The sequence below is a fragment of the Salvelinus namaycush genome, chromosome 6, assembly GCF_016432855.1.
Source record: "Salvelinus namaycush isolate Seneca chromosome 6, SaNama_1.0, whole genome shotgun sequence".
NCBI classification, from domain to species: Eukaryota; Metazoa; Chordata; class Actinopteri; order Salmoniformes; family Salmonidae; genus Salvelinus; species Salvelinus namaycush.
The window spans coordinates 46,619,645-46,641,496 of NC_052312.1; the positions used below are offsets into that span (position 1 = coordinate 46,619,645).

The 21,852-nt window shown below is 47.3% G+C and overlaps 1 protein-coding gene across 1 annotated transcript in view; it reads right to left on the reverse strand.

Moving 5' to 3' along the window:
- Positions 1 to 21,852, reverse strand: part of exoc4 (exocyst complex component 4) — a 243,105-nt gene that overhangs the window by 84,315 nt on the left and 136,938 nt on the right. The window contains exon 11 of the mRNA XM_038996740.1: positions 5,445 to 5,667. Within this exon, the coding sequence (XP_038852668.1) occupies positions 5,445 to 5,667 (223 nt within the window). The remainder of the gene's footprint in view (positions 1 to 5,444; positions 5,668 to 21,852) is intronic.

Sequence of the window (21,852 nt, forward strand, 5' to 3'; positions counted from 1 at the left end):
CCCATGTCTCTAGATAACGTATCGTTCCTGTATGGTATCAGAGCCCGTGTCTCTAGATAACGTATCGTTCCTGTATGGTATCAGAGCCCATGTGTCTAGATAACGTATCGTTCCTGTATGGTATCAGAGCCCATGTCTCTAGATAACTCATCGTTCCTGTATGGTATCAGAGCCCATGTCTCTAGATAACGTATCGTTCCTGTATCGTATCAGAGCCCATGTCTCTAGATAACGTATCGTTCCTGTATGGTATCAGAGCCCATATCTAGATAACGTATCGTTCCTGTATGGTATCAGAGCCCATGTGTCTAGATAACGTATCGTTCCTGTATGGTATCAGAGCCCATGTCTCTAGATAACGCATCGTTCCTGTATGGTATCAGAGCCCATGTCTCTAGATAACGTATCGTTCCTGTATGGTATCAGAGCCCATGTCTCTAGACAACGTATCGTTCCTGTCTAGAAAGGGAAAGATGTAAATGCCTAGTAGTGACCTGTATTTAACCATGGCGTCCCGTGTTATCCCAGGGTGTGTTGTCCTATATGGTAACAGCTAACGCTACAGTGTGGGGGTACAGTACATCTCCCCATGACAATGCTACACAGCTGTATGTGAGTCTGGATGGAGCAACATCTCCCCCCAAGCCCAAAACACAGCAACCCACTATGTGTGTCCGCCAGGTATGTCCACTAATGCCTTCCCCCAAACCCCATGTACATACATGTGTGTTGTGGTGGAGTGGATGGCAGGTGCACCTATAAATGGGGTCCCCTGCCGTTTCCTGTGTGATGGCAGCCAAGGTAGAGTGAGTGTGTTTAATGTAGTGTATCAACATGTGTCTCTCTGTCCCTTCAGCCCATTGGTTCAAGTGCCAGTGGTGTGGCCCCACGCTCAGAACACCTGCTGTGGGAACACACCTGTGTGTGCGCATGCATGGACACACACACACACACACACACACACACACACACACACACACACACACACACACACACACACACACACACACACACACACACACACACACACACACACAGCAGGCATGCACCATTCCCATCTACATTAGGCCTGAGAAAGACCCAACACCTACAAGGAATGTGATGATGTAAAGGACAAGAACAGCTTGTTTAACCTACAGCAGCTTCCCTTTAAAACACTGATACAGCAGTTCCATAGCTGTCCACCTCTGGTAAGGGACAGCTGTGGGACATGTATCGTTTCCTTCACTCTCTTTTCTCCATAAAGACACCTGCCATCTTGAGTGAGCAGGGAGCACTGAGGACTGGAGTAGCCCATCAAAAGTTGTGGCCCGCTGTCACACTGAGACCAACCAGCCAGGACACGGTGGGGATCGGTCGGACTTCTCACACACACACACACACACACACACACACACACACACACACACACACACACACACACACACACACACACACACACACACACACCAAGAGGGCCTGGGTCTTGTATGTGCGTATTTGGCAGTAGAGGAAGGAGCAGGCAGGCCTCTTTGATTGGCGTAATTAAAAAAGCCAAAACCCCAAACAAAAGGAGCGTTTTATGGAGCTCCCGCTCCATAACTGGAGAGAGGCTCATTAGCCTAGCAGTGTAATTAGCAAGATGCCGCAGTCCTCGTTAAGGAGAAGTCATAATCGTAAACAAACGCCAGTGAACTCAGAGCCAGGAGCTGTAATGAACTGTCAGTGTTCTCTCACTATGAATGGAGAGCTAACAAAGACAGAGGGGCAGACACACACTGGCATACACACAATGTCTTAAAACACACGTACATACACATTCTGGAGTGCATACACACACAGGCACACAGGCACACAGGCGCACGCACGCACGCACGCACGCACGCACGCACGCACGCACGCACGCACACACACACACACACGAGGCAGGTTTTCATTGACCCAAGTTCTTCTGTCAAATGCAATGTCGCAAAAAAGAATCATTGTGACATGGAAATGGCAGATGTACAGTTGGAGAAACGTTGTAAAGATCGACAACATTGTCATCTGTTCGACGGGTGGATTTTTGGGGGTCAAACTTTATTGCGACAAATGTTGATGGAAACAGTGTTATTTGAATAAATGATGATGACATGAGAATTATTGCAATATGGCAAATATTTGTCAATTATTGTATTCTATCCATGCTGGCTTTCACAAGCTGCCTGAGAGGTGGTAGAGCATACTGGCTGAGCATACTGGCTGAGCATACTGGCTGAGCATACTGGCTGAGCATACTGGCTGAGCATACTGGCTGAGCATACTGGCTGAGCATACTGGCTGAGCATACTGGCTGGGCATACTGGCTGGGCATACTGGCTGAGCATACTGGCTGGGCATACTGGCTGAGCATACTGGCTGAGCATACTGGCTGAGCATACTGGCTGAGCATACTGGCTGTTGTAAATGTATTAATGAGTAACATTTCACCCACTGTTTTATTAGACACTATCGTTGTTGTTGGTGTGACATCACTACATCCAGCTGACATCATTACATCCAGCTGACATCATTACGTCCAGCTGACATCATTACATCCAGCTGACATCATTACATCCAGCTGACATCACTACATCCAGCTGACATCATTACATCCAGCTGACATCATTACATCCAGCTGACTTCACTATATCCAGCTGACTTCATTACATCCAGCTGACTTCATTACATCCAGCTGACTTCATTACATCCAGCTGACTTCATTACATCCAGCTGACTTCACTACATCCAGCTGACTTCATTACATCCAGCTGACTTCACTACATCCAGCTGACTTCATTACATCCAGCTGACTTCATTACATCCAGCTGACTTCATTACATCCAGCTGACTTCATTACATCCAGCTGACATCACTACATCCAGCTGACATCATTACATCCAGCTGACATCATTACATCCAGCTGACATCATTACATCCAGCTGACTTCATTACATCCAGCTGACTTCATTACATCCAGCTGACTTCATTACATCCAGCTGACATCATTACATCCAGCTGACTTCACTATATCCAGCTGACTTCATTACATCCAGCTGACTTCATTACATCCAGCTGACTTCATTACATCCAGCTGACTTCATTACATCCAGCTGACTTCATTACATCCAGCTGACTTCACTACATCCAGCTGACTTCATTACATCCAGCTGACTTCACTACATCCAGCTGACATCATTACATCCAGCTGACTTCATTACATCCAGCTGACATCACTACATCCAGCTGACTTCATTACATCCATCCATGGCACTTCACCATCTCTGTATTCGAGATGGCCCTTCACCATCTCTGTATTCTAGATGGCCCTTCACCATCTCTGTATTCTAGATGGCCCTTCACCATCTCTGTATTCTAGATGGCCCTTCACCATCTCTGTATTCTAGATGGCCCTTCACCATCTCTGTATTCTAGATGGCCCTTCACCATCTCTGTATTCTAGATGGCCCTTCACCATCTCTGTATTCTAGATGGCCCTTCACCATCTCTGTATTCTAGATGGCCCTTCACCATCTCTGTATTCTAGATGGCCCTTCACCATCTCTGTATTCTAGATGGCCCTTCACCATCTCTGTATTCTAGATGGCCCTTCACCATCTCTGTATTCTAGATGGCCCTTCACCATCTCTGTATTCTAGATGGCCCTTCACCATCTCTGTATTCTAGATGGCCCTTCACCATCTCTGTATTCTAGATGGCCCTTCACCATCTCTGTATTCTAGATGGCCCTTCACCATCTCTGTATTCTAGATGGCCCTTCACCATCTCTGTATTCTAGATGGCCCTTCACCATCTCTGTATTCTAGATGGCACTTCACCATCTCTGTATTCTAGATGGCCCTTCACCATCTCTGTATTCTAGATGGCCCTTCACCATCTCTGTATTCTAGATGACCCTTCACCATCTCTGTATTCTAGATGGCCCTTCACCATCTCTGTATTCTAGATGGCACTTCACCATCTCTGTATTCTAGATGGCCCTTCACCATCTCTGTATTCTAGATGGCCCTTCACCATCTCTGTATTCTAGATGGCCCTTCACCATCTCTGTATTCTAGATGGCCCTTCACCATCTCTGTATTCTAGATGGCCCTTCACCATCTCTGTATTCTAGATGGCCCTTCACCATCTCTGTATTCTAGATGGCCCTTCACCATCTCTGTATTCTAGATGGCCCTTCACCATCTCTGTATTCTAGATGGCCCTTCACCATCTCTGTATTCTAGATGGCCCTTCACCATCTCTGTATTCTAGATGGCCCTTCACCATCTCTGTATTCTAGATGGCCCTTCACCATCTCTGTATTCTAGATGGCACTTCACCATCTCTGTATTCTAGATGGCACTTCACCATCTCTGTATTCTAGATGGCACTTCACCATCTCTGTATTCTAGATGGCACTTCACCATCTCTGTATTCTAGATGGCACTTCACCATCTCTGTATTCTAGATGGCCCTTCACCATCTCTGTATTCTAGATGGCCCTTCACCATCTCTGTATTCTAGATGGCACTTCACCATCTCTGTATTCTAGATGGCCCTTCACCATCTCTGTATTCTAGATGGCCCTTCACCACCTCTGGACTAATTGACTAAAACAGGTACACGCACACACAGGCACACATATACGCAGTCTCACACAGAGTATTCACATAGACTAGCTTTGAGATGCAACATCCACTGTTACATATCTGATCTGGGGAACACATTGTTGTGAGAAGTGATTGATCTCATCTTTAATAGGGGAGGAGCCAGGTGAGCCTGCACAGTAAGTGGTATCTATGGAGATGATAGGCCCACTTCTTGTGCTGGAGGAAATGGGTACCTCTGTGTGTGTGTGTGTGTGTGTGTGTGTGTGTGTGTGTGTGTGTGTGTGTGTGTGTGTGTGTGTGTGTGTGTATTCTATAACCACCAATTAACTGCTTCTACAGGGTCAGGGAGAATCAAATGCTGTTTCAGAGACAATTATGATTCTGTGAGATAGGTGGGTGGGTGGCTGCCAAGTATCACTGTGTGTGTGTGTGTGTGTGTAAGAGAAAATTTGTGAGCGAGAGAGAACGAGAGAGAGAACGAGAGAGAGCGAGCGAGGTGGCTGTGGAAACCTCACAGAGTCCAAAGGAAACTATTACCTGGCCGTATACTAACTGATGCATTCACGAACTGTAAGTCTCTCTATATAAGTGCGTCTGCTAAATGACTCAAATGTAAATGTACACCAAAACATAACTGAAGAAGAATGTTGACCTTGTGAATAGGTTGTGAACAGGTTGTGAACAGGAAACAAAGTATGAGCAGAAGTAAGCATATGTGTCTGCATAAATATGTTCACACAGACAGTTGTATGATTTCCATGTTTACCATATCATATTATGTACCCATTTGTGAATATGCCTGTCCTGCGAGTGTGTGTTCCCGGCCCCCCTCACCTGCAGCAGGGGCCTCTGCACCGCCAGGACCTTCATAGTATCGGCACTAGCCAGGACTTTCAGTGGATCTGCTGTCTTGCTGACGGCCTGGATCTCCTTGTTGATCTCTGTTCTGACCTGGTGCAGGAACAGGTCGTTGATGTAGTAGGTCAGGAAGGTCCGGAGCTGGCACTGCTTGGCCTGGCCCGGTGGACCCATGTTCTGCTCCGTCTCATTGATGAACCTTGGGAGGGACAATGTTGAGGGAAGGTTAGAGAGAGTGGAGAGGAACGTTGGGGCAACATTAGCCTGGATAAACCTATGAGGTGAAACAGAGAGACTGGACAGGAATGTTAGTGCAACGTTAGAGAACCTTGAGCCATCGTTAGAGAAACTGTACAGGAAGGCTACAGCAATGTTAGCCTGGATATAGATATTTATCCAAAGCGTGCATACATTGTTCTTGGGGGTGGCCCCAGCGGGAAACGAAGCAACGATCCTTGGCGCTGCAAGCACCAGCCTCGACCAACTGAGTCACACAGGACCACTTAGGGAAAGGGGGATACCTAGTCAGTTGTACGACTGAACGCCTTCAACTGAAATTTGTCTTCCGCATTTAACCCCTCTAGGAACGTAAGAAGTAGTTCCACTAGCTGCAGTACACAGATGCTGTAATACCCATGATAAGGAGGCGATAATGTATTCCCATTAAATAAACAGAGGGCAATTGTGTTATGGAAACGAGTGGTAGTATTGAGAACTAATTTGGAGAGAATAATTGCCGTGCTTACTGTATTCATACTTTTAGAAAAGTTAAGAGTTAAAGGGCGATAACGTGCCAGGATGTTTCCATGACCAGTCCAGGACAACTTGGACAAACTGCTCGGGATAAGTCCTTGAAAACACTGGCGTCCTCCGATCTACATGGGTGAGTGTTTAACTAGCTGTTGAGTTGGTCAGATAGGGTCACACGGCAATGTAAGGCCTGGGGAGCACCATACACACCTCATTTGTCAAGAAATCACTGATAATCACGAGGCCTGTCTCTTACACACACACACACACACACCTCCACGCAAGAGCGAGTGTGTCCTCAACAGCTTAACACAAATAAATCACATCCTTCACGTCAGGGTGAAGGGGGACAGATCTATTCAGAGTTGGAACTATGGAGCAATGGAAGGAAGGAAGGAAGGAAGGAAGGAAGGAAGGAAGGAAGGAAGGAAGGAAGGAAGGAAGGAAGGAAGGAAGGAAGGAAGGAAGGAAGGGAAGCAGAAAGTGAGGTAGGGAAGAAAGCAGGAAAGATGGAGAGGCTGAACAGAAGAAGGGAAGGAATGAAGAAAGGAAGGAAATGAATGAGTGAACAAGAAGGAAGGGAGATGGAAGGAAGGATGGATGGAGTCAGGGAAGACTCCTATGATGTCTGGGCTCTAGGTGTCTATAGGGAGGGACAGCAGGGCTAGAGAGAGGGCTCTGTAGAAGGCTCTAGGTGTCTATAGGGAGGGACAGCAGGGCTAGAGAGAGGGCTCTGTAGAAGGCTCTAGGTGTCTATAGGGAGGGACAGCAGGGCTAGAGAGAGGGCTCTGTAGAAGGCTCTAGGTGTCTATAGGGAGGGACAGCAGGGCTAGAGAGAGGGCTCTGTAGAAGGCTCTAGGTGTCTATAGGGAGGGACAGCAGGGCTAGAGAGAGGGCTCTGTAGAAGGCTCTAGGTGTCTATAGGGAGGGACAGCAGGGCTAGAGAGAGGGCTCTGTAGAAGGCTCTAGGTGTCTATAGTGGGGGACAGCAGGGCTAGAGAGAGGGCTCTGTAGAAGGCTCTAGGTGTCTATAGTGGGGGACAGCAGGGCTAGAGAGAGGGCTCTGTAGAAGGCTCTAGGTGTCTATAGGGAGGGACAGCAGGGCTAGAGAGAGGGCTCTGTAGAAGGATCTAGGTGTCTATAGTGGGGGACAGCAGGGCTAGAGAGAGGGCTCTGTAGAAGGCTCTAGGTGTCTATAGTGAGGGACAGCAGGGCTAGAGAGAGGGCTCTGTAGAAGGCTCTAGGTGTCTATAGGGAGGGACAGCAGGGCTAGAGAGAGGGCTCTGTAGAAGGCTCTAGGTGTCTATAGTGAGGGACAGCAGGGCTAGAGAGAGGGCTCTGTAGAAGGCTCTAGGTGTCTATAGGGAGGGACAGCAGGGCTAGAGAGAGGGCTCTGTAGAAGGCTCTAGGTGTCTATAGTGAGGGACAGCAGGGCTAGAGAGAGGGCTCTGTAGAAGGCTCTAGGTGTCTATAGGGAGGGACAGCAGGGCTAGAGAGAGGGCTCTGTAGAAGGCTCTAGGTGTCTATAGTGGGGGACAGCAGGGCTAGAGAGAGGGCTCTGTAGAAGGCTCTAGGTGTCTATAGTGGGGGACAGCAGGGCTAGAGAGAGGGCTCTGTAGAAGGCTCTAGGTGTCTATAGTGGGGGACAGCAGGGCTAGAGAGAGGGCTCTGTAGAAGGCTCTAGGTGTCTATAGTGAGGGACAGCAGGGCTAGAGAGAGGGCTCTGTAGAAGGCTCTAGGTGTCTATAGTGAGGGACAGCAGGGCTAGAGAGAGGGCTCTGTAGAAGGCTCTAGGTGTCTATAGTGGGGGACAGCAGGGCTAGAGAGAGGGCTCTGTAGAAGGCTCTAGGTGTCTATAGGGAGGGACAGCAGGGCTAGAGAGAGGGCTCTGTAGAAGGCTCTAGGTGTCTATAGTGAGGGACAGCAGGGCTAGAGAGAGGGCTCTGTAGAAGGCTCTAGGTGTCTATAGGGAGGGACAGCAGGGCTAGAGAGAGGGCTCTGTAGAAGGCTCTAGGTGTCTATAGTGAGGGACAGCAGGGCTAGAGAGAGGGCTCTGTAGAAGGCTCTAGGTGTCTATAGTGGGGGACAGCAGGGCTAGAGAGAGGGCTCTGTAGAAGGCTCTAGGTGTCTATAGGGAGGGACAGCAGGGCTAGAGAGAGGGCTCTGTAGAAGGCTCTAGGTGTCTATAGTGGGGGACAGCAGGGCTAGAGAGAGGGCTCTGTAGAAGGCTCTAGGTGTCTATAGTGAGGGACAGCAGGGCTAGAGAGAGGGCTCTGTAGAAGGCTCTAGGTGTCTATAGTGAGGGACAGCAGGGCTAGAGAGAGGGCTCTGTAGAAGGCTCTAGGTGTCTATAGTGGGGGACAGCAGGGCTAGAGAGAGGGCTCTGTAGAAGGCTCTAGGTGTCTATAGTGGGGGACAGCAGGGCTAGAGAGAGGGCTCTGTAGAAGGCTCTAGGTGTCTATAGGGAGGGACAGCAGGGCTAGAGAGAGGGCTCTGTAGAAGGCTCTAGGTGTCTATAGGGAGGGACAGCAGGGCTAGAGAGAGGGCTCTGTAGAAGGATCTAGGTGTCCATAGTGGGGGACAGCAGGGCTAGAGAGAGGGCTCTGTAGAAGGATCTAGGTGTCCATAGTGGGGGACAGCAGGGCTAGAGAGAGGGCTCTGTAGAAGGCTCTAGGTGTCCATAGTGGGGGACAGCAGGGCTAGAGAGAGGGCTCTGTAGAAGGCTCTAGGTGTCTATAGGGAGGGACAGCAGGGCTAGAGAGAGGGCTCTGTAGAAGGCTCTAGGTGTCCATAGGGAGGGACAGCAGGGCTAGAGAGAGGGCTCTGTAGAAGGCTCTAGGTGTCTATAGTGGGGGACAGCAGGGCTAGAGAGAGGGCTCTGTAGAAGGCTCTAGGTGTCTATAGTGGGGGACAGCAGGGCTAGAGAGAGGGCTCTGTAGAAGGCTCTAGGTGTCTATAGTGGGGGACAGCAGGGCTAGAGAGAGGGCTCTGTAGAAGGCTCTAGGTGTCTATAGTGGGGGACAGCAGGGCTAGAGAGAGGGCTCTGTAGAAGGCTCTAGGTGTCCATAGTGGGGGACAGCAGGGCTAGAGAGAGGGCTCTGTAGAAGGCTCTAGGTGTCTATAGTGGGGGACAGCAGGGCTAGAGAGAGGGCTCTGTAGAAGGCTCTAGGTGTCTATAGTGGGGGACAGCAGGGCTAGAGAGAGGGCTCTGTAGAAGGCTCTAGGTGTCCATAGTGGGGGACAGCAGGGCTAGAGAGAGGGCTCTGTAGAAGGCTCTAGGTGTCCATAGGGAGGGACAGCAGGGCTAGAGAGAGGGCTCTGTAGAAGGCTCTAGGTGTCTATAGGGAGGGACAGCAGGGCTAGAGAGAGGGCTCTGTAGAAGGCTCTAGGTGTCTATAGGGAGGGACAGCAGGGCTAGAGAGAAGGCTCTGTAGAAGGCTCTAGGTGTCCATAGGGAGGGACAGCAGGGCTAGAGAGAGGGCTCTGTAGAAGGCTCTAGGTGTCTATAGGGAGGGACAGCAGGGCAAGAGAGAGGGCTCTGTAGAAGGCTCTAGGTGTCTATAGTGGGGGACAGCAGGGCTAGAGAGAGGGCTCTGTAGAAGGCTCTAGGTGTCCATAGGGAGGGACAGCAGGGCTAGAGAGAGGGCTCTGTAGAAGGCTCTAGGTGTCTATAGGGAGGGACAGCAGGGCGAGAGAGAGGGCTCTGTAGAAGGCTCTAGGTGTCTATAGTGGGGGACAGCAGGGCTAGAGAGAGGGCTCTGTAGAAGGCTCTAGGTGTCTATAGTGGGGGACAGCAGGGCTAGAGAGAGGGCTCTGTAGAAGGCTCTAGGTGTCTATAGTGGGGGACAGCAGGGCTAGAGAGAGGGCTCTGTAGAAGGCTCTAGGTGTCTATAGGGAGGGACAGCAGGGCGAGAGAGAGGGCTCTGTAGAAGGCTCTAGGTGTCTATAGGGAGGGACAGCAGGGCTAGCGAGAGGGCTCTGTAGAAGGCTCTAGGTGTCTATAGTGGGGGACAGCAGGGCTAGAGAGAGGGCTCTGTAGAAGGCTCTAGGTGTCTATAGGGAGGGACAGCAGGGCTAGAGAGAGGGCTCTGTAGAAGGCTCTAGGTGTCTATAGTGAGGGACAGCAGGGCTAGAGAGAGGGCTCTGTAGAAGGCTCTAGGTGTCTATAGTGGGGGACAGCAGGGCTAGAGAGAGGGCTCTGTAGAAGGCTCTAGGTGTCTATAGTGGGGGACAGCAGGGCTAGAGAGAGGGCTCTGTAGAAGGCTCTAGGTGTCTATAGTGGGGGACAGCAGGGCTAGAGAGAGGGCTCTGTAGAAGGCTCTAGGTGTCTATAGGGAGGGACAGCAGGGCGAGAGAGAGGGCTCTGTAGAAGGCTCTAGGTGTCTATAGGGAGGGACAGCAGGGCTAGAGAGAGGGCTCTGTAGAAGGCTCTAGGTGTCTATAGTGAGGGACAGCAGGGCTAGAGAGAGGGCTCTGTAGAAGGCTCTAGGTGTCTATAGGGAAAGGGGGGGAAGGGGATACCTCAGTTGCACAACAACTGAAATGTGTCTTCTGCATTTAACCCAACCCCTCTGAATTGGGTGGGGGTTGTGAGAGAGAGAGAGAGTGAGAGGGTGAGAGAGAGTGAGAAAGAGAGTGAGAGAGTGAGAGAGAGAGTGAGAGAATGTGAGAAAGAAAGAGAGAGAGGTAAACTGTAAGAGAAAAGGAGAGGTCTCCTAAAAATCCCTCATCGATTCCCACTGCGGTTCCTGCTGAAGCCACTAAGTAGAAACTCTATAGTAGACTAATTTAAGTTGAGCCTACAATGACTACCAGGCATCCAGCCCATCTTAAAATACACAGAACATCACTAAATACCCCTCAATAACTCTAAATAGAATTAGTGCTGACAACGTTTAATAAATGTGCATTTTTTGTTGTTGTTATTGATCGAGAACCCAAGCTGCAGCGTAAACGTGCCATGCAGACCAAGAAGATACATCATGTCCTGCTACTATTGTCATTGCCTCAATATGCACAGCAAGTTGATGGATCTGGATTGGTGTGTGTGAGCACAGATGGATTTTAGTTGGTTAGAGCGATAACGTTTGAATAATGTTGGGGAGAGGACGGATGGATTCAGTCGAAGCCGCTCTCTGTCCAAATAACCATCTGGAGCTGAGCCTCAGGACTTGGCCCTGTGTCACCATGCAGTCAGCTGAGGTAACTCAACTGCTTGTCCGGACGCTTAGCTAACGTTCAGGTGCTAACCCAGACATTGACCTAACAACCAGGTAACATATTTATCAAATTGGCTGATAACGTTCAAAGGAATGTTGATGACGGCATTAAGTCCATTCAATTAATACTACAGTCTAGTGCCAACTTTGTGGCATTCTACCTACTTTACACACACACACGTATGCCCACGCACACACTCTGTAGCCAAGCAGGCTGTTGCCAGGCAACAAACATATTTACATAAATCTAATGACCCATTGTATCTTCAAAAGTTGGAAGCCACCTCCACAGTAGGGCTGCATGATATTCCACATGCCTGTATCACAACAATGTTGTTTTCATGGTCTCGTCTCCTTCGCTCCCTTCTGTGCTGTGTGCACCTTCCCATTCACTCACTCACACACACACTCACACACACACACACACACACACACACACACACACACACACACACACACACACACACACACACACACACACACACACACACACACACACACACACACACACACACACACACACACACACACACACACACACACACAAAGCCCCTCCCCCTGCCACTCACAACAACAAAGACGAGAGATCCTTCTTCCTCTCTGACAAGCGGTCTCAACTCGATTTTTGCATCTGAGGTCATATGGACACCGAAACACAGAGACTTTATTTTACTGTCAGAGAAGTTCACTTCTCTAGCGATAACTGTTTTATGTCTCAACTCCTCAAACTGCACGCAGAGCAGACACTGCTGAAACTGGGGTAGAATGAACATTGATTGTGGAAAATGAATGCTCAGTGTGTCGTGCGTGGCATGGCTGTACCACGTACCGCTAGCAGCATTTTAGCCAAAGACTTTTATACTAGCTGTCATGTCTGTGTTTTATAAAATGTACAATAAGCATAAAACACCATTATATAAGGAATTGGCAACTCGTTCTCATACTGAGAAATAAGGTAGGCCACTTGATTTCAACATGTGAACAAAGTGGACAGAATAGCATGCTGTTCAGACAGATGGAGACAGACAGAAGGGTGTGTTCATAACAATTCAACTGTCAACCTTGATAGATATATGTTGTGAATTGCCCATAAATTAGAAAAAACTATAGTAGCAGTAGGGTACAAGAGCTACAGTAACTGTCAGAAGTTGGAAGCCACCTCCACAGTAGCAGTAGGGTACAAGAGCTACAGTAACTCTCAGAAGTTGGAAGCCACCTCCACAGTAGCAGTAGGGTACAAGAGCTACAGTAACTGTCAGAAGTTGGAAGCCACCTCCACAGTAGCAGTAGGGTACAAGAGCTACAGTAACTCTCAGAAGTTGGAAGCCACCTCCACAGTAGCAGTAGGGTACAAGAGCTACAGTAACTGTCAGAAGCTGGAAGCCACCTCCACAGTAGCAGTAGGGTACAAGAGCTACAGTAACTGTCAGAAGTTGGAAGCCACCTCCACAGTAGCAGTACGGTACAAGAGCTACAGTAACTGTCAGAAGTTGGAAGCCACCTCCACAGTAGCAGTAGGGTACAAGAGCTACAGTAACTGTCAGAAGTTGGAAGCCACCTCCACAGTAGCAGTAGGGTACAAGAGTTACAGTAACTGTCAGAAGTTGGAAGCCACCTCCACAGTAGCAGTAGGGTACAAGAGCTACAGTAACTGTCAGAAGTTGGAAGCCACCTCCACAGTAGCAGTAGGGTACAAGAGCTACAGTAACTGTCAGAAGCTGGAAGCCACCTCCACAGTAGCAGTAGGGTACAAGAGCTACAGTAACTCTCAGAAGTTGGAAGCCACCTCCACAGTAGCAGTAGGGTACAAGAGCTACAGTAACTGTCAGAAGTTGGAAGCCACCTCCACAGTAGCAGTAGGGTACAAGAGCTACAGTAACTGTCAGAAGTTGGAAGCCACCTCCACAGTAGCAGTAGGGTACAAGAGTTACAGTAACTGTCAGAAGTTGGAAGCCACCTCCACAGTAGCAGTAGGGTACAAGAGCTACAGTAACTGTCAGAAGTTGGAAGCCACCTCCACAGTAGCAGTAGGGTACAAGAGCTACAGTAACTGTCAGAAGTTGGAAGCCACCTCCACAGTAGCAGTAGGGTACAAGAGCTACAGTAACTGTCAGAAGTTGGAAGCCACCTCCACAGTAGCAGTAGGGTACAAGAGCTACAGTAACTGTCAGAAGTTGGAAGCCACCTCCACAGTAGCAGTAGGGTACAAGAGCTACAGTAACTGTCAGAAGTTGGAAGCCACCTCCACAGTAGCAGTAGGGTACAAGAGCTACAGTAACTGTCAGAAGTTGGAAGCCACCTCCACAGTAGCAGTAGGGTACAAGAGCTACAGTAACTGTCAGAAGTTGGAAGCCACCTCCACAGTAGCAGTAGGGTACAAGAGCTACAGTAACTGTCAGAAGCTGGAAGCCACCTCCACAGTAGCAGTAGGGTACAAGAGCTACAGTAACTGTCAGAAGTTGGAAGCCACCTCCACAGTAGCAGTAGGGTACAAGAGCTACAGTAACTGTCAGAAGTTGGAAGCCACCTCCACAGTAAGGTACAAGAGCTACAGTAACTGTCAGAAGTTGGAAGCCACCTCCACAGTAGCAGTAAGGTACAAGAGTTACAGTAACTCTCAGCTAATAATTTGACAACACATAATGGTGTACCTCAGTTCTTCTGACAATGCCAAGTTGCCCACATCATCATAATAATACTATTGTAAGCCAGGGTCTTGGCTACTTCTGGAGCTGTGACCGGCCCAGGTCATATACATCTCTATTATGTCTAACTAAATCACTACTAAAATTATTCTTTAAACCTAGAAACTTTCCTATTCAACGGATAAGAATTCAATAATGAGGTCTGTTTGAGATAATATGTTTACTATGGTGGAATCCAATATGACATTTGTTGAAAAAGGTTGTTTGGGTAATGACAGTGAGTAATTCCTAAATGCCACCCTATTCCTTATAGACCCTGGTCAACAGTAGTGCACTATAAAGGGAATCGGGTGTCATTTGGGACACAAACAGAGAGAGCAGAACACCCAGGGAAGATGATGTCACAGGGCACAGCATGAGTCTCATCACCACGGAAACACCACGGCAACAGTGTGGTGATGGTGGTTGGACGCCGGTGCTCCGGTCTGGGAAATACAAATGAATAACCGTGCAAATCTGATTAGCAGTCTTCATCCTCCGCACACACATTGACTCATCCCTCTAACACACACACAGCGCACTGTCCTAAAGTCATCTCGACCCTGTACAGACTCCACAGACATCCCCCCTTCACACACACCGAGGCAGCCAGCAGGCATTGCTCACTCTTAATAAGGAGATTAGGTCCCAGAATTGGAGAGCTGTTCCATGGTCTTGATAGTCCAGCAGCAGAAATAGAATGACTAGTGGGATGGACAGTCAGTCAGTGGTTTAATGGTTCATCAACAGGAAATTTTCATTAGTCCATGTGCTAATGAGACTGACACCCAGGCCACAGACACACACACACACACACACACACACACACACACACACACACACACACACACACACACACACACACACACACACACACACACACACACACACACACACACACACACACACACACACACACACACACACAAGCACTGATCTGGCTCCATCACTGATCAGTCCACACACCCACTAGTGAAGAGACAGAGAGCAGCAGCACTTCCTCTCCCAGGGCAGGGCTCTTCTGGATCCAACGGCTCTTCCAGTCGCACTAAAACCCCAGTTTATTAGCAGAGACTGCCGTTGATTGTGCTAGACAGCATCTAATTGACTATCTTTAGGAAACAGATGTCGGAGCCCGAGGCTTAGTGCTGGATAATTGTCTGCGCAGTACCCTCCCTGTATATGTTGATATAAAAATAACATTCAGAAATCACTTACACCAACAGCGTGCCCTTTAAATCTAACTCCCATTTTGTTCAGAACTCACTTACACCAACAGTGTACCTCTAAATCTAATATAACTCCCATCTTGTTCAGAACTCACTGACACCAACAGTCCTCTAAATCTAATATAACTCCCATCTTGTTCAGAACTCACTTACACCAACAGTCCTCTAAATCTAATATAACTCCCATCTTGTTCAGAACTCACTTACACCAACAGTGTGCCTCTAAACCTAATATAACTCCCATCTTGTTCAGAACTCACTTACACCAACAGTCCTCTAAATCTAATATAACTCCCATCTTGTTCAGAACCCACTTACACCAACAGTGTGCCTCTAAATCTAATATAACTCCCATCTTGTTAATCTACTGTATTGAAACTATAACGATAATGCTTGTTTTCAGAGGTAGAAGGACGATGATCTGAGGTCTGTTTTGTTTGTCCTCCCAAATGATTAAGGTTAGGACTTGCAGAGGCTCAGCTGATCCTCGATCTGTGCCTAAGGGAAACTTCTATTTGGAGTGGGATGCTGGAGAGAGAGCGTGCCAAGACAGATTATAAACTATTTAAAATCTCCCAGAATTCCCCCTGGGCTCCGGCCTATCAGCCGTGGCCAATTCCCATTACTCTGGCCACCAAGGAGGCCATACCTTGCTGAGACCCGACACACACTGTTGGAGATGAGTGTGTGTGTGTGTGTGCCTAAGTCTGTGCACAAGTGTGTGTGTGTGTGGTGTGTGTGTCAATACTTCCAATCACCCAATAAAACACATAACTCCAGGCTTGACCGTGCTTAGCCAACTGATGACATTGTGACATCAGCCCAGTCAGCTCTGCTGTACACATTCACCTCAATGATCCCAGTGTAATAAAAATACTTTGACTGGGACATTTTATGGGATTCACGACGCATCAGACATTACTTTTATTCAAAGGAATTAAACAATGAGTGCTAAAACTGCAGGTTTTTTAATTGTTCTTCAACTGCATCCCAGTGGAGTAAAATAAAACGATATGAATGAGTCACTACGGCATATTAAAACACACAGACCACAAACATCATCCAGGACCACGGTCGGATGTACTGTCGCACTTTAGACTTGCCTGGCATTTACTAGGTATCAACAGGTACTTTCAGCTAGGCATTTCAAAGAATTCAACCCAATTGGTAACTAACTGGTCCATGTGGTAGTAATACCCACCATATAGTATTTTACTCCTATGACTATAAATGCCTTCTTACTGGACAAGGAATCTAGTCCTCCAGTCAACTTTCTCTCTAGTAACCAAATTCAGGAACGAGTAGGGTTGAAAAATGATGGTGACTTCCACAGAATTCAACGTTTTTCCAGAAGTCCTGGTTGGAGGAAACCGTATTTCCTGCTTATTCCCCCCATGATTCTGGAAATCTTCCAACCAGGATTTCTGAAAAACCTGGTAATTTTGGAGAAGTCACTGGAATTTTGCAACCCTAAGGACGAGGTTGCTGTACAATATGCCCAAGGCACCAGTAGAGCCCCATATCACCACTAGATGGCAATATGACAGCTTCCTCCACAAATCCCTCACAACACCAGTGTCTGACTCGAATCTCCTGATAGAAATGGCATTGAGAGAGCATTAAGATTCTACTCGCTAGGTTACCGTCTAAAGCCTGCTCGCTGTGTGTTGTGTTTATCGTTTTCTCCCGCTCAGACAAAGAGAGGCAGAGTGAAATGCATATGGTCGTCCCACACACACGCCCACCTCTCTCCCAGACTCCCCGCTGTCTGCAGCCCTCTCTCACCCCTACACAATTATTACACCAGTTAACGGCAATCGTGTGTGTGTGTGTGTGTGTGTTATGCCATATTGGCAGGTTGGAACACAGCTTTTCTACTAAAAATAACAGGGAGGAGGAGGAACGTGAGGAAGGAAGAGCTACAGTAGCCAACTAACCCTGTCTCTATGGGAGTTCTACTGTCCTCATTCTAACCCTGTCTCTATGGGAGTTCTACTGTCCTCATTCTAACCCTGTCTCTATGGGAGTTCTACTGTCCTCATTCTAACCCTGTCTCTATGGGAGTTCTGCTGTCCTCATTCTAACCCTGTCTCTATGGGAGTTCTACTGTCCTCATTCTAACCCTGTCTCTATGGGAGTTCTACTGTCCTCATTCTAACCCTGTCTCTATGGGAGTTCTGCTGTCCTCATTCTAACCCTGTCTCTATGGGAGTTCTACTGTCCTCATTCTAACCCTGTCTCTATGGGAGTTCTACTGTCCTCATTCTAACCCTGTCTCTATGGGAGTTCTACTGTCCTCATTCTAACCCTGTCTCTATGGGCGTTCTACTGTCCTCATTCTAACCCTGTCTCTATGGGAGTTCTACTGTCCTCATTCTAACCCTGTCTCTATGGGAGTTCTACTGTCCTCATTCTAACCCTGTCTCTATGGGAGTTCTACTGTCCTCATTCTAACCCTGTCTCTATGGGAGTTCTACTGTCCTCATTCTAACCCTGTTTCTATGGGAGTTCTACTGTCCTCATTCTAACCCTGTCTTTCTCCTAAGAGGACTATGGGAGTTCTACTGTCCTCATTCTAACCCTGTCTTTCTCCTAAGAGGACTATGGGAGTTCTACTGTCCTCATTCTAACCCTGTCTCTATGGGAGTTCTACTGTCCTCATTCTAACCCTGTTTCTATGGGAGTTCTACTGTCCTCATTCTAACCCTGTCTTTCTCCTAAGAGGGCTATGGGAGTTCTACTGTCCTCATTCTAACCCAGAAGGAATGGTCTTCCTATAGGCACCTCAGTGAGTTACATGTTCAAGGAACGGTCTCTGTTACTGTCCCCATTGTGTAGGTTATCATGATGCTACTGTTGTAATGCTGTTACTTTAAATCTGTACACCACGACAGGCAAAACATGATCTGGTTGTTACAGTAAGGTATCGTTTCCAACAGGTGGCGTCACTCCTACGTCATGCTGGTCCCTCGTCTGACGAAGGACAATACCTTGTTTGTGTGAATCTCAGGGTCTGTACTAGACCTGTCAGAGAGTTTGAAGGAGTGTGTATGATTGTGTGTCCATGCCTCTGTGTGTGTGTATCTGTATCCGTGTGTGTGTATATATGTGTGTGTTTGAGCACGGTCCTGTCTGTGGGTGTGTAGACCAATTAAAGCAGGTGAGATTGATCACCTCAGGCTCTCCCCACCGTCTGGGCTTCCTGCAGTCAACAGGAAATGAGATGGCCTCGTTTAGCTGACGTCGTGCCACCATGACAAATCACCCGCACAGAAGCCATGCAGGTCCTGTGGCCTCCTCTCTCTTCTTTCTTCTCCTCTCTTGTCTTTTCTACTGCTCTTTGTTTCTCCAACCTCTCTTCCCCCATTCCTCATTTCCTTTGTCCCCTTTATGTCTCCAAGTTCTCGAAGTTCTCTTCTCACGTTTCTCCTACTCTTTCTGTCTCCAACCTCTCTTCCTCCTCTGTGGAGAAAATGCCTATTTCTCCTCCCCTTTATCTGCTCTCCTCTCTCTTGGTTTCTCCCATCTCTCTTCCTCCAGTGTGGAGAAAATACAATGTATGTGTGTATTCATTTAACTGCAAGCGTTTAAACTGCAGGAGCACCGCAAATAAAAGAACTGTGCTAATGTTCATGACAACAAGGGTAGTTACAGGCTGTAGTGGATATGACCCATGCTAATGTCCATGACAATAAGGGTAGTTACAGGCTGTAATGGATATGACCCATGCTAATGTCCATGACAATAAGGGTAGTTACAGGCTGTAGTGGATATGACCCATGCTAATGTTCATGATAATAAGGGTAGTTACAGGCTGTAGTGGATATGACCCATGCTAATGTCCATGATAATAAGGGTAGTTACAGGCTGTAGTGGATATGACCCATGCTAATGTCCATGACAATAAGGGTAGTTACAGGCTGTAGTGGATATGACCCATGCTAATGTTCATGTTAATAAGGGTAGTTACAGACTGTAGTGGATATGACCCATGCTAATGTCCATGACAACAAGGGTAGTTACAGGCTGTAGTGGATATGACCCATGCTAATGTCCATGACAACAAGGGTAGTTACAGACTGTAGTGGATATGACCCATGCTAATGTCCATGACAACAAGGGTAGTTACAGACTGTAGTGGATATGACCCATGCTAATGTTCATGATAATAAGGCTAGTTACAGGCTGTAGTGGATATGACCCATGCTAATGTTCATGTTAATAAGGGTAGTTACAGGCTGTAGTGGATATGACCCATGCTAATGTTCATGATAATAAGGGTAGTTACAGGCTGTAGTGGATATGACCCATGCTAATGTCCATGACAACAAGGGTAGTTACAGGCTGTAGTGGATATGACCCATGCTAATGTTCATGTTAATAAGGGTAGTTACAGACTGTAGTGGATATGACCCATGCTAATGTCCATGACAACAAGGGTAGTTACAGGCTGTAGTGGATATGACCCATGCTAATGTTCATGATAATAAGGGTAGTTACAGGCTGTAGTGGATATGACCCATGCTAATGTTCATGACAATAAGGGTAGTTACAGGCTGTAGTGGATATGACCCATGCTAATGTTCATGACAATAAGGGTAGTTACAGGCTGTAGTGGATATGACCCATGCTAATGTTCATGACAACAAGGGTAGTTACAGACTGTAGTGGATATGACCCATGCGAATGTCCATGATAATAAGGGTAGTTACAGGCTGTAGTGGATATGACCCATGCTAATGTCCATGACAACAAGGGTAGTTACAGGCTGTAGTGGATATGACCCATGCTAATGTCCATGACAACAAGGGTAGTTACAGGCTGTAGTGGATATGACCCATGCTAATGTTCATGATAATAAGGGTAGTTACAGGCTGTAGTGGATATGACCCATGCTAATGTTCATGTTAATAAGGGTAGTTACAGGCTGTAGTGGATATGACCCATGCTAATGTTCATGATAATAAGGGTAGTTACAGGCTGTAGTGGATATGACCCATGCGAATGTCCATGACAATAAGGGTAGTTACAGACTGTAGTGGATATGACCCATGCTAATGTCCATGACAACAAGGGTAGTTACAGGCTGTAGTGGATATGACCCATGCTAATGTCCATGACAACAAGGGTAGTTACAGGCTGTAGTGGATATGACCCATGCTAATGTTCATGTTAATAAGGGTAGTTACAGGCTGTAGTGGATATGACCCATGCTAATGTCCATGACAATAAGGGTAGTTACAGACTGTAGTGGATATGACCCATGCTAATGTCCATGACAACAAGGGTAGTTACAGGCTGTAGTGGATATGACCCATGCTAATGTCCATGACAACAAGGGTAGTTACAGGCTGTAGTGGATATGACCCATGCTAATGTCCATGACAATAAGGGTAGTCACAGGCTGTAGTGGATATGGCCCATGCCAATGTTCATGATAACAAGGGTAGTTACAGGCTGTAGTGGATATGACCCATGCTAATGTTCATGTTAATAAGGGTAGTTACAGGCTGTAGTGGATATGACCCATGCTAATGTCCATGACAATAAGGGTAGTTACAGGCTGTAGTGGATATGACCCATGCTGATGTTCATGTTAATAAGGGTAGTTACAGGCTGTAGTGGATATGACCCATGCTAATGTCCATGACAATAAGGGTAGTTACAGGCTGTAGTGGATATGACCCATGCTGATGTTCATGTTAATAAGGGTAGTTACAGGCTGTAGTGGATATGACCCATGCTAATGTCCATGACAACAAGGGTAGTTACAGGCTGTAGTGGATATGACCCATGCTAATGTCCATGACAATAAGGGTAGTCACAGGCTGTAGTGGATATGACCCATGCTAATGTCCATGACAACAAGGGTAGTTACAGACTGTAGTGGATATGACCCATGCTAATGTCCATGACAACAAGGGTAGTTACAGGCTGTAGTGGATATGACCCATGCTGATGTTCATGTTAATAAGGGTAGTTACAGGCTGTAGTGGATATGACCCATGCTAATGTTCATGTTAATAAGGGTAGTTACAGGCTGTAGTGGATATGACCCATGCTAATGTCCATGACAACAAGGGTAGTTACAGGCTGTAGTGGATATGACCCATGCTAATGTCCATGATAATAAGGGTAGTTACAGGCTGTAGTGGATATGACCCATGCTAATGTTCATGATAATAAGGGTAGTTACAGGCTGTAGTGGATATGACCCATGCTAATGTTCATGTTAATAAGGGTAGTTACAGGCTGTAGTGGATATGACCCATGCTAATGTTCATGATAATAAGGGTAGTTACAGGCTGTAGTGGATATGACCCATGCGAATGTCCATGACAATAAGGGTAGTTACAGACTGTAGTGGATATGACCCATGCTAATGTCCATGACAACAAGGGTAGTTACAGGCTGTAGTGGATATGACCCATGCTAATGTCCATGACAACAAGGGTAGTTACAGGCTGTAGTGGATATGACCCATGCTAATGTTCATGTTAAT